The sequence below is a fragment of the Mauremys reevesii genome, linkage group 1 (assembly GCF_016161935.1).
Source record: "Mauremys reevesii isolate NIE-2019 linkage group 1, ASM1616193v1, whole genome shotgun sequence".
NCBI classification, from domain to species: domain Eukaryota; kingdom Metazoa; phylum Chordata; order Testudines; family Geoemydidae; genus Mauremys; species Mauremys reevesii.
In genome coordinates this window covers 151,303,446-151,316,987 of record NC_052623.1, presented here as the reverse complement: position 1 = coordinate 151,316,987, position 13,542 = coordinate 151,303,446, and the positions used below count along the sequence as shown (strand labels likewise).

Here is a 13,542-nt window from a genome sequence, read left to right as displayed (position 1 = left end):
TCCAGTCTTGATAGTAAATTTTGAGTCATGATTGAGGTCATTTGCGAAAGATTTTTTTTTTTTTAATAATCAGACGTGATGTGCCTAATTTCTATTAGCAAAAGTGAAAGTTTCACAATTCCATCAAGAGGGGAAAGTGATTTATGAATGGGAAAGAAATTATTGGATAATTTTAAATTTGGTATCTACAAGATTTATTCTTCCTGTAATGCACTGAATTTATTAAAAAGTCCCAAAGTGTGAACTAAACAACTCTCACACTGATGAGTATTTTTGGTCAGTGCTATCTTTGTATTACATAAGTAAACTTTTCCCCTACCAATATTAAAATTTAAGACTTGCTTAGTCTCTTTTGAAATTATATAGTTAATTACAGGTCTAAAGGTAACTTTGCAATATTTTGTTATATTGGAATGCTGTATTATACTGAAGAATCTTATATCTTCAATACTGTATGAAATTCCTATTACTGGATTTCAGTCCTCATTGTTTTGAGAGAACAAATATGTGCCTTGTATAATGGACATTGAATACAACTGTATCCAGAAAGAAATGCCTTGATTTGAAATTAGAATACATATAATAGATTCTCCTGAGCTTAAACCCTTACATGTACAATCTTACACGTTTTGGAAATTGCATAACATTCTGTTTTGCGGACGGGGTTGCTTTGTTTTGTTGGTAGTAAGGAGAAAATAATCTGTGTGTTTGCACTTGAACTGATGGGTATGTGTTCAGTCAAAAATTGGGGGTGGGGAAGTGGAGAATGAACTGATAACCTGATTTTCCATCTCTTGTAAGATGATGCAAACCATCATTAGAGTTATGTGCTTTATTGTATTTCACTCACTTAGTTTTAGGGTATTATATATATCAATAGTCAGCAGAAGTCAGATAGATGCTGTCAAATAGTTAAGGCTGTTAATATGTATTACCTTAATTTTTATAGAATAAGAAATAGAAATGGTCTATTATTGCAGGTTAGTTTGTGCACTCACTTCCTAGTCAGGTCTGTTCCTTACTATGCAATATTCAATTTTGTTTTATGTTATATATGGAGGGGGACATTCTATTGTCATCAATAAAAACAAAAATAACCAAGTTACTTTTGTGGGGCACAAGCAATATTTGAGGTACCCTTCAGCTTCTTGACCATCTAACAGCTCTCAGAACTGTGCATATGAATGACTGACATTCTCTATAATGTTGTTACACAAACAAGAAAATAAGCAAAGTTAAATCATAGCAGTTTCATTAGTAATATAAGCTGAGATCCTGGCCCTGTTGAAGTCACATAGAAGTTTTACCATTGACTTCAAAGAGGTCAGGGTTTTACCTATATCGGAAAAAAATCAATTTCCATCAAATGATAAAAGACCAAATTACAAGAGCCAGACTCTTTATTTTCAAACTACTATACTTACATCGTGTAAACAAGGAAGAGTCAGAAAACTAACTTCAAAAACAATATTGGGTCTGTTTAAGGTAAGTGTGCAAAATAAACATTTTGATCTTGCCAAAATCAATTATATGCTGACCATTTATGGGTATTATCTGCAACATTACACTCAATGCCAGTACTCTCAACCTGTCAAGACTGCTTTAGATCAACCTTACTCAGGACTGAGCTACTCAGTGCACAATTTGTTTATGCAGCCCTATAGGTCTGATGCATATCTTACTACCATAGAACTAGGGCCAAGATCTGTCTGAAATCGGTGGAAAAAATATAAATACGTTGGGACAAATGGGTTAATCTTTAATTTTCCAAGTGAGAGATGATTCTGCTTTAGGTTCTTTAAAGCATCGTATAAACGCCTAATATTATTCTTTATCCCAAATGAGAAGAGACTGCCGTGTGATAGAAAGCGCGATCAACCTCAGAGTGTAGATTAGGGGAAGTGCTCACATTAGATGATCAAGATCACACACAAAATTTTGCTAAAAGGCATAAATATAGTTTGTAAAAGAATGTTCTGAAATTCTGTTAACTTTTCCAGAGGTAGATCTCTTGGTTTTATTCCATAAAATCTAAGACTCATTGAGTGTTTAGCACATTTGCTATTGATCTGGTACAGACACATGGATGGATTTTAAGTGGCAGGCTGCAATTTTTATAACATGTAAACACATGGGAGGGGCACTATCTGCCCATCACTCCTACTCTCCTTTAGAAAGCGTTTAAATGGTCTCAGTGTGGGGGTTACAGGGCTCCTACCATAAAACCTATCAATTGGGGTAGGTTCCTCTCAGCCTATATTCAGAACTCAGCTTCCTGTGAGTCCTAGCACCCTCCCCTCACACAAGGGCGACGGAAGGTGCAGCTGGTTGAGGATTTGAGCCCATAAGGGCCATGAGGTCTGACCTTAGCCATTGAAGGCCACAAGGTCTCACCCTGTGCCATAAGCCCAAGGCCCATCACTAAACTCCCAGGTCTCTTATCTCTGTGAACTGCTCATTTTATACTTTTAACCGCACTGGAAACTGGCTGCAGGTTGTGACGAATTAGCAACTCAACCAAGTTCCTCAGTTAGATACTAAGTGAATTCCTACTTGGCCCACCGTGGTTCAAAGATGCTGCAAAGAAGGTGAAAAAACTCATTTGCCAGTTGGCCCTGTGGGAGAAAACATTCTTTACTGACCCTCACATCGGTGACCAGCTGGACCCATAGCATCTGCCTGCCAGATCCCATTTTCTAGTTCAGGGAGGTAGCATCGTATTCATTTAGAGTTAATAAAAAGTTGAAGTTACTAACACAACTTAGAGTGTGTCTACCCTGCAATTAAACAGCCTTGACTGGCCTGTGTGACTTAGGCTAAGGGACTGTTTAATTGCAGTGTAGACTTTCGGGCTTGAGCTCTAGTCCATTAGTCCAAGCCCATAAACCAAAGTCAGCCAGCCAGGGGTTTTTAATTGCAATGTAGACATATCTTTAGTTACTGTTTGACATTAAATGGTGTTCTACATGATTTGGGGTTTGGTATGAAAGACAAAACAAGAGGAACACACAAAGAAGGGGAGAGAAAAGAACAGCAAGGATAGAAAATGCACCTTCTGTCTTTGGGGTTGACGTTTACTTGCAACCTTACTACTGTAAAAACAGGCCCAGCATATGTCATGGTAGCTACTCCGAGGCTTGGCAAACTCATACCAGCATTGGGCTGGTTTTTAAGGCATTGTTTTTAGTTGCCCCTCTGTTCACAGGCTTACAGCAGTGTTGCAAAATACGCAGTTTTGGTCAGCTAAGCCAGCCTCTTGCTAGACAAAAGGAAAAATTCTGCATAATTCCAACAGTGAATGAGAGATTGATGGAAGCCAAACCCTGACATTGTTCTGTATGATGGACTCAGTGTAAATCCAGCACAGCAATGAATGAAACATTGTGGCCAAACTGAGATGGCTTTATGTACCCCTGTTTTCACTATACTGAGCTCTTTTTTCCCCCTGATAACTACTGGACTAACATATGTCTGCTTTCGCAGATTAAGTTAGTATATTTGCATTATTTTTTTGGAAACAAGGCACATATTTTGAATATGTTGAACTTCATCATTAATGCACTTAATGCATAATTGGACGTTGATCTGGTGCAGTGTAATGTAACATTAATGTTGGGGGCTAGGTCATTCAGTAGATAAGTGCATTTTCTTTTTACTTCTGAAGACTTGCTTTATGTCAAAGACAATAATAAATTTGATAGTCTCATTTGTGTACCTTCCAAGCCCAACACACAATTGGGCATGATTGGCTATCCAGAGCTGATAAGAAATGGAATAGCAGGAATGTTGAACATCAGGATTAAGATTGAGCATCTTTTTGCCCTATTTCTGACTCTAACTAGTTTTGTTTGACTGTTACCTGTATGGACACTAGATTAATCTTTTCCTTAGAGAAAATAATAAACTATATTTAGCCTGTTAGTCCTTAGTAACTATGAAACCCACAGCATATAATAACTCATCATTCAGTTCAATGTTGAAAATGAATCATCATAACTTTTGTCTGCATCCTTCTCTTCTGGACAATGATGAAGAAAAAATTGATGCAATTACAGGGAAGAAAAATATGATTTGATTTTTTGAGTGGAATAAATGTGTTCATCCTAAAGCAGCTGACAGGTACCTTTAAAATCCACACAGAGAGCTAATAGAATATGGCATGACTATCAGAATCTGCTAGTAGGTGGCACAGAACTTGAACCTGAATGGATATGGCATAGACCCACACCTGTGGAGAGAAGCTTTGTATTTCAGTCAGGTTGTGAAGGTCACGGACAAGTCACCAGGAGGAAGCTCACACCCTTCTATACCTGCTAGTACATTGCTTGGGTGGTGGCTGTTGACCAGTTAATCAAATTCTGCATTTTTAATAATTCTTTTACTGTTAATAATACCCCAAATATTTCTTTAAAAGGATAAAAAATTTAAAGTATAGTTTTACTGTGACTAGCACAATTCATCTCATGTATACAGAAAATCATAATGAAAACCATCACTGAGCTTATAGCATCAGATAAAAAAATATGTTTAATTAAGAAATAAAAGTAATATCAGTGCTTACTGATAGGACATTTCTTTTCTTGAGGTGAAATTCATTCCCATTTTTCAGGGCTGGAGTGGGTTTTAAGTGGTGCATTGACATTATGTTGCCTCTCTGTACATGGGGTGAATTTCATCCTAAGTGGTTATATGATCAAAAGAACTAGATCCAACTTTGAAAAAGCCTCACTCCTTACATAAAATATTGGTGTAATTTGTATAAAGTACACATCTTTCTTTCAGGGTTGTGTGCATATGCTATTTTGATGTGATAAGAGTTCTTCACAAGTGCCATAGCTGCGCATAAGGAAGAGAGTCAGATTAATGAATGAAAATAAAACAACTACACTACAGTTTAAAGATGTTAATTACATTTTATTTATTGTGTAAGCTTAGAATGGTATTTTAATGCTATCTAAGAGCAACAACACATCTTAAAGAAGGCCCTGATTCCTTTGTCAATGGTATTATATCAGCGTAGCTATTTCATTGGAGTTATTCCAGATTTGCACTAGTTTAAGTGCAATGAGATTCAAGTGCTAAAATCTTAATACAAAGTGGATTTAGAAACAGTGTTAAAGATTAAAGACATTTTCTAAATTTCTAATCCTGTAGTGTGGGGATTTAAAATGTATCTACACTTGAAAGAGGTGCCGTTTTTATGCACTGATAGCCTACTCATGATTGACCGAGGTCATCCAACCTCATGGTGACAAATTCCATATCCTCAGTATCATTTTGATGGGTTTTTTTGTAAATATTTACATGAAATATATATACATTTACAGGGAATACATAATGACCATACTGAAGATGTGGAAATTGTCTGCCCAAAGGCGCGCTGACCTCATCGCTCATAGCTGGCATAGCAAGCAGTTAAGAGAACCTCTGAGTGTTAACAAATTCTGTACATCCTTTAGGTCTAGATGTCAATGGCAATAATGCTTTATCTTTACTTTTTTTTTTTTTTTGTCTCATGGTATCTTGTTGTTATTCACTGGTTAGCGAATCTCACATTGTTTGGAGGTTTGTTTCAGATGAGCATCCAAATGTTCAAACACTTATTTATCTAACCTTATCTGAAGCTGAGGCCTGCTGCTTTGTGACTGTCTGGAGGTTGCTTGGCTCTCTTTATTGACCACCAGCATAAACCCAAACTATCCATGTGAGATTACCTCTTCCTCCGCCCACCCATCTCTATGTTCAGCTGCAATTAAAGGGTTTTTCCCCATTGCTTTGTCCATCCATCAGATCATTTTCTGCAGGAAGTTAGGACTCTCCTCCCAACTCTTTTCCCCTCTACTCATTGGAATGGTACCATGAGCAGTTTCGTGACCACAGTAGCTTCTCTGCTTTGTGTTCTGGCGCTACAGTCCCCACATTGCATTGTGTTTTCCAGGAATATTAATTTTAAAAATGTCAGAGCACAGCAGTGAGGATTCTACTAGTGCTAGGCCCTTCACTGTGGCTCAACCAAAAGTAAGAAGTGTGCTGTGGTTTGACAAGAGAGTGGACACTGGTGGGAAGTGAACGACTGCAATAGCAAAGATTTTGAGTCTCTTCCTGCCATTTCAGGAGCAGGGAAGAAGACTGGTGGGGTGAGGTGGATGGAATATCATCTTAGGCTGACTTTTTTAGTTCCAAAGAATTTTATGTTCCAAAGAATTAGTAAAGCTTTTTAAACAATCAGCTCATCCACCAGTCAGATTTATTCCTTCCGCTTTTTGTGGCTTCAGTGTGCTGACACAATATAGGGCAATTTATAGTGATCTCCATTTAAAGGTCAACATGAACAAATAGTGGTACCTGAGATTCTACCTCCTATTCTAAATAAATAGGAAATAATAATTTCAGATATTACCATGTGCTATTAGAAAATGTTGACTTTTAAAGGCAAAAACAGTATTCCAGATTTTATTTTTTATTGTATTTATGTATTTATTTATGGCTGCTGTGCTTTCTAAGAGGTATTTCCATGGATGTTTTCCATCCCCTTGTATTGAAGGAGGAAGGAATCAACTATCGGTACACCAGACATAGTATTCATTAGGTATATCCAGAAAACATGCCTATGGAAAGATATCTTTACTTCATTTAGGGAAAATCAGTATAACTGGTGCAATGGTGATATAAGGTGAGAAGGAATGAGTGCAATGTTAATCATTAACCAAAGCAAGTTGATTATCAAAAGATTAGAAAGGATTTATACATATCAACATAAAGAGAGATGTAATAATTGAAGCCAGAGTAAATTAAATACAAAGGAAAAGATTTTTAAATTTCAATAAGAATGCATGTGTTTTGCATAAAGAAGGGAAAATGAAGCATCTGTGCTACCAGTTTCCCAGCATATTTTATAAATAGTTGAATAGCTTTTGAATGTTTGAGCTTGAGTGTTTTAAAATTAACTGTTTACTATATTTTCCCAGCTAGTCTGGTTGCAAAGGATATTTATTCAGAAACTTCCCTATGAGTTTAGCAAAGCTTTTATCTTCAGTTTCTTGTAAATTTTTGTATCCTTATTGATTTTCTTGTTGCTAATGAAATGCATTAATCAATTACATATACATTATTGCTGCCTTTAGTCTTCTTTCAAGTGGATGTGTAGTTTTGATGCCTAGTTGTTACTAATCTGCTGGTCAACTTCTCTCTCAGCCATTCAAACCACTGAGGCCGCTGTATTATTCTTTCAATTGCTGCTTCTTGAGTCTTTCCCTCCTAATTTATGTGATCTAGCTGTGTAACTGACCAGAAAAATATGACTGTACATACAGCACTCTCCCCAGTATAGCTACCCCAACATGCAAAAGGGAATGGAATGTCTACACCACCCTTTCCTGGTTTAAAATGCCTCTTGACCATTCCTTCCCCACACAGCCCATAGCTAGCAGCCAAATTCTACCTGGATCTGCATTATAGGGCTAGAGATAAAAAAGATTCCCTGTGGCTTCTATCACCTCTGGCAAATTCACAAATTGGGAAGCGAAATTCAACTCAGAATCTCTTCAATGTTTTATCCAAAGATAATAGATTTTCCCATCCTTTTTCTTTAAAAGGTCTACAAAAGCAAATGAAAGAAGGTAGTTACACTTATTTAAAACAATATTTAAAGAAATTTAGCCAAACTTGAGGGCAGAGATTTAACAGACCTCTGCTGGAAGGTTTATTTTTTTTTATACCATCTTATTATTTATCCCTGCTCAGACAGAACAGTGATATTAACACAGCCACAAGTTCCTTGTTTACAGTAGAGCTCCCATGATTGCTATCGCCTGTGAAGCTGCACCGTGGTTATCCAGCAATGAGAAACTTTAAGCTCAGTGTACACAAGATCCTGAATGAGTGGGTGCATAATTTTCACTAACATTGATAATGCTATATGTTATATGCACTTTGAGACAAGAATAAACTACATAGGCCATTCAATGATTTAGGATAGTTGTTGAGACCTGTTCCCGCTGAGATCAGCAGAAGTTTTCTCACTGACTTCAGATATTGCTTAATTTCACCTGGGCACAGTCTGACTGAATAGGCTTTACTGTTTATAGCAGTAGTGTTTTGAGTTTGTTTGTTTTAAACATTTTGGCTAGTTCTGTAAATACAAGGTATTTAGGGTGACCAGATGTCCTGATTTTATGGGGACTGTCCCAACTTTGGGTCTTTTTCTCACATAGGCACCTATTACCCCCACCTCCTGTCCTGATTTTTGACACTTGCTATCTGGTCAGCCTAAAGATATCTGTGAGATGACCACGCATCAGAGTTCAGCATAATTTATTATTTCAGAAGTTCAGGAGAACTGAGGGATTGTTTTTATATCTACTCACAAAATGTGGTTATTGGCCACTCTTGGGTGGCAAAACCACAAGGGGTTCTGCAGATTATCACAAAGAAGTGCCAACCAAACCTTTATGCTATGCCACACCACTATATAGTCTATCTAGTCTCTTTCTATTCTACCTATCTCCTTAGGTTTTGTACTGCTGTATTATACCAAAGTTTTTGAGCCCCTGTAATGCTGCATAATCTGATTGTTTAAAATAAAATTGGCAATATTTTTTGTATTGCTGAACCTATAAATACATGCATCCGTAGAGCCCAGTCTTATATTGTACTAAGCAATTCATTGTGTGATGAGAGTCCTGGACATGGTGTAAGATCAGACTCTTAATAACCAGGAGTACACATGTACTATCTTGTGAGTCAAAGGAGAAAAATATAACTATTGCATTTAAAATATCTCAAAAGTTAAACTAAAATAATGTTATTTGCTTTACTCTAGCGTAGTTATGGTCGGGAGCCAATTGTGCAAAGTGCTGTACAATCACAGACCAAAAAGAAAGTTTTGCTATACGTGAAAATGTTACTGTCTTAATATCTCAGGACCGTAAAGGACTGGAAGCAAGCACTCTTTTGCAGCAGCATCTGGAAACTCATTTCTAGTTCTTCATTAAAAATGTCCCATTTCTAGCTCTGCAGGATTACCTGTCACTGCTACAGGCCATAACAGTCTTTTACACACCTCAGCACAATTTAAGTTTTTTGGGGGCAGAGGGTTATGGGAGAATTCAACATTTAGGAGGAAAGAAGGAAACACTTTTGTGGAAATTTGATTTAAATTACTGACAATATTAATGTTTGAAGCTGCACAGTGATTTCAAATGTTAGAACAGGGATTGGCAACCTTTGGCACACGGCCGCCAGGGTAAACCCACTGGCGGACTAGGCCGGTTTGTTTACGTGCCGCATCTGCAGGTTCGGCCAATTGTGGCTCCCACTGGCCTCGGTTCACCGTCCCAGGCCAATGGGGGCGGCGGGAAGCGGTGCAGGCTGAGGGATATGCTGGCTGCTGCTTCCCGCAGCTCCCATTGGCCTGGAGCGGTGAACCGTGGCCAGTGGGAGCCACAATTGGCTGAACCTGAAGATGCAGCAGGTAAACAAACCAGCCTAGTCTGCCAGTGGGCTCACTTTGGCATGCCACATGCCAAAGGTTGCCAATTCCTGTGTTAGAATAAGTCCTGAGAAGCTGGGTTAGTGAGCAGAGTGCAGGTGAACCTGTCAAATGTGCACGATCAATTCAATTTATCACATTACTCCACTAATTATCTCATGGATATTATTTCCATGTATGTGGAGTGTGTGTATGTTTGTATCTGTGTATGTCTGCATGCATGTGCGCACATACATGTCAAGGCCATTTAAGAGGATACTTGTGGGACTGGATGACTTAGAGTATTGGTCCAGAAGTATAGGACTTACACCACCAGTTCAAGCAATGACAGAAGGCAGTTACCCTTTAATATGTGACATGATTTTGTGATCTCACTCCAAGTTCATAATGCACAGCTGTGGGCATCTCAAAAACCCATTACTACAGCTGCCATTCTGGTATGTATGCTTAGTGGAGGCATGTAGACTCATACCTGTCTCATCCCTCTACATGGTTCTCACAATTAAAAGATGATACACCTTGGCAAGGCTTGTACTTACATTTGCCATCCTGTAGTTAAACAAACATTTTAGTCTCTCCAAGACTGTTAAACCAGTGCTTTCCGTAAATACTGAGCACCTGATCCAAAACTGACTTAAGTCAATGGAAAGACCAGGACATTTAAACAACTTGGTTTTGATGTAACAGTCTCCAACAGCTATTTGGAAAAAAACTCTTTGGAAAGACTGTAACAAGTGTCTGATGTTGCTGCATTTCTCTTCAGAACTCAGATGGATTTCTGTAGGATTTATATTTTGAGAAGAAATTCTGACACCTATGACCATCAAGTCACAAAAATCATGAGTGACTTTTATCTTGAAACTTTCCAGGAAGGTGACCAATGAAATCAGAATTAATAAATAAATAAGCCTTGGTAGGCACATTCCCCTCTGCCTTAAACCCTCAGCCCCTCTCACCTCACTTCTCTTCTGATTTCGTGTTCACTGCAAACATCTGGTTACTTTAGTTAGGATGTTCTAAAGAATCTAAATCTGTCATCATTCGAACCCATCACTGGATGTCAGTTTGGCTCTGCATTGTATAAACCAACTTTTTTTCCCCCTAGCAGTAAAACACTTGTCCCCTCACCCCTTCACTACAGTTGGAATGGGCATGTATTGCACTGGCAGGTTTTTAGATAATATCCATTCAGATGAGAAGAACACCTGTGTATCCTTAAGAAGAGTGTTGCTGGGATTTCTTTAGGCATGTGAAAGGGTTAATGGAAGTTTGATCAAGACATTTCAAGTACCTAATGGTTTCTAGTTTTAAAGAGAGAGATTTTTATTATAGTATTTTATGAACAGAGCTGAACTAGATTTGTATCTACACATTGTCAGGAAATGGGCCTTTTTTTCTTTAATATGTAAAAGATAATGTTACACACTGAGTTTAATAGAAAGCTTGAAGCAATTTAGTTTTTGTCTATGCATGCTCATAACGGGTATATGAAAGACATACACTTTAGTAGTTCAGATAAATGAAAATGCAAGCTGTAGTACTAAAATCAGAATAGTATTAGAATCGTTGTATAGTGTTTAATTACGGGTCCACTTTTACTAGATGGAGAGGAGAGGAAAGCTCTTCTTCAAGAAACCATGGGCAAACTTTAGGAATTGCTGATTCAAAAAGATGAGTTAGGAGGCATTGTGCATAATCTCAAATACTTTTATTTTTTATCCTGCTGATTGGACAGCCTACACTTTATAGAGTGATGCTATTTTAATAATACTAATATGTTTCAAATCTCTTTCTGTTTAATCCCGTCTCCTTTTAGATGTTGTACAGGTGGGATTTATTTTTAATTGCCTCTGGGTTGTGAACTGGAAAATGCATTAAATTATAACTTTGTTTAAATGTTAAGAAACTAAAGGAAGCATTCTGTTGTATATCTATACCAGCAAACAGTTTATGAAGAGACAACAGATGTGGTGACTGAAGGTATGACTGTGGAAACTACTTACGTGCCTTCTGCATACCTGGCAGAGATCCTTCGACTCCTGCAAGCCTTGTCTGAAGTGGAAGACCTCCTTAACTCTCCTGATCTGCAGGGTAGGGACTGTGAGGATCTCTTCAAACAAGAAGAGTGTCTCAAGGTAAGATGTTAGTCTTCTAAGAGGAATATACGCATCTTAATTTATAAAATATGGGGACATTGCAAAGTCACTTGTTTTATCTGGCCTTTGAAGACAGAAGTAGGGGGATTGAGGTATAGGCTACGTGTGTGTGTGTGTGTGTGTGTGTGTGTGTGAGAGAGAGAGAGAGAGAGAGAGAGAGAGAGAGAGAGATTATATACACACATGAAACAACTAAAACTAAAAACCAAGTAGAATGTAGGTGGGTTTTTTTACGTTATATTTCATGGCAGATCTCAGAGGCTTATTACATTAGAGGGCTAGATGCTATGTCAGTTGTGTAATTAGATTCATTGGGTAGAAAATACTGTCAATCAAATACTAAATTCTAGGCAAGAAAAAAAAAAGATTTTGTAGGAGAAATTATGAAACCTGGAAAATCACTGGGCCTGATTTTCCATCACTTACACTAAAGTAAATCATGTGTAGTTCCCTTGAATTTGGTGGAGTTACTCCAAGGTAATTGGTGTAAGAAGAGAATCAGATCAGTATCATAAACTGAACAAAATAAATGGTTCATCAGTTTTTATGTAATAACATTTGTATCAGAAGGAGCCTTTTTATCACTGTAAAAATAAGTGCTATATATGATGGTAGCACTTTCAAGTTGTAAAAGAGAATGAACAAAAGACCATGCTTTTATCTTTGTTTTTAGCATTTTCTGCATAATTCTTTTAGCCCATAAATGATTAGTTACATGCTCCTTCCACAGGTAGATAAATAGAAAATTATAAATGTATTAGCCCTAGGAAATTAGGATGTTGTCTGTCTATTATACCCATAGAATGACACATCAGTAAAGTAGTGGAGAAGGAGCTATATATATGATTATTTCTTGTTCAGTAATCTACATTTCAATAGTCTTGAAACAGCAGTAGGCTATTTCTTAACCCACTTGTAGTTCAGTTTCAATAGATTCAAGTGCTTCTAGGTACTGTATATCGACTTTCCCTAATCAATTTCTGAAGCAGACAACATGCCAAAGTTATTGTAATTCTTTATTTTAAGTAATTGACCTTGTTAGAATGGTTTGTATATATGCAAAAATGTCATAAAACATGTAAATCACTGCTAATAAGCCACCACTTGGTCCTTGTTTATATAGTTTCTGTGTTAATGACTAGCTTGGTTGGAGGAGCAGTGACCCAGCAAGAAGCTTACTGGCAGTTGAGTGGCTCCCTATTAGTGCTCCTTAATGCCTTACATTTGTGCTGCCTTGGTCTGATTTACATTCATCACTAATCACTTGTTCATCCACACACATTTGATATTATTATAGCTGACACCAACTTTAATTATATCGATTGCTGTGGTTACAAGTAAGTATTGCCATAGGTTTAATTTAACTGAGCTATTAAATTGTCATGAGATGTGGTTGTGGGCACAGTTCCATCTTTCTCACAAATAAATCTCTTGCAACAGTCAAATGGATCTTGCACACTCATGGGCTTTTGGAAAGGGGTATAGTTTTTTTTTTCATTTTTTTTCCTGAGCCTCTTTAATGAATATTTATTTCCTAGTAAAAGCATTCATCATTGTCATTACCCTGCAGTAAAAATAGAAAAGTAGTGCATAAATTGTACAGCTGCTGGTTGGGGAAGGCTTGAAATTAAATTGTGGTTGATTTTTATCCCTGACAGATTTGCATGAATCAGATTCCAGGATTGTAGTGGAAATCTCTGTGTTTTTTAAAGTAATTTTGTGATTTTTTTTAAGTCAAATAATTATTTGCTATTCTAATTAATACTTTAAAAGAAAACCAAACTTGTGTACAAGAACCTTGCAAATAACTGCTTTGAATAATTTTCACAACAATAATGTGGGATTTCTTTAGCTGTTATGGTCAATCAAAACTACTAATACATTGGAAACATCAAG

General features: G+C 37.2%; 1 protein-coding gene across 20 annotated transcripts in view; it reads left to right on the top strand.

Moving 5' to 3' along the window:
* Positions 1-13,542, top strand: part of DMD (dystrophin) — a 2,035,724-nt gene that overhangs the window by 976,281 nt on the left and 1,045,901 nt on the right. For all 20 annotated transcript variants that reach the window (XM_039486264.1, XM_039486496.1, XM_039486317.1 and 17 more), the window contains one exon: positions 11,431-11,625. In XM_039486264.1, the coding sequence (XP_039342198.1) occupies positions 11,431-11,625 (195 nt within the window). The remainder of the gene's footprint in view (positions 1-11,430; positions 11,626-13,542) is intronic.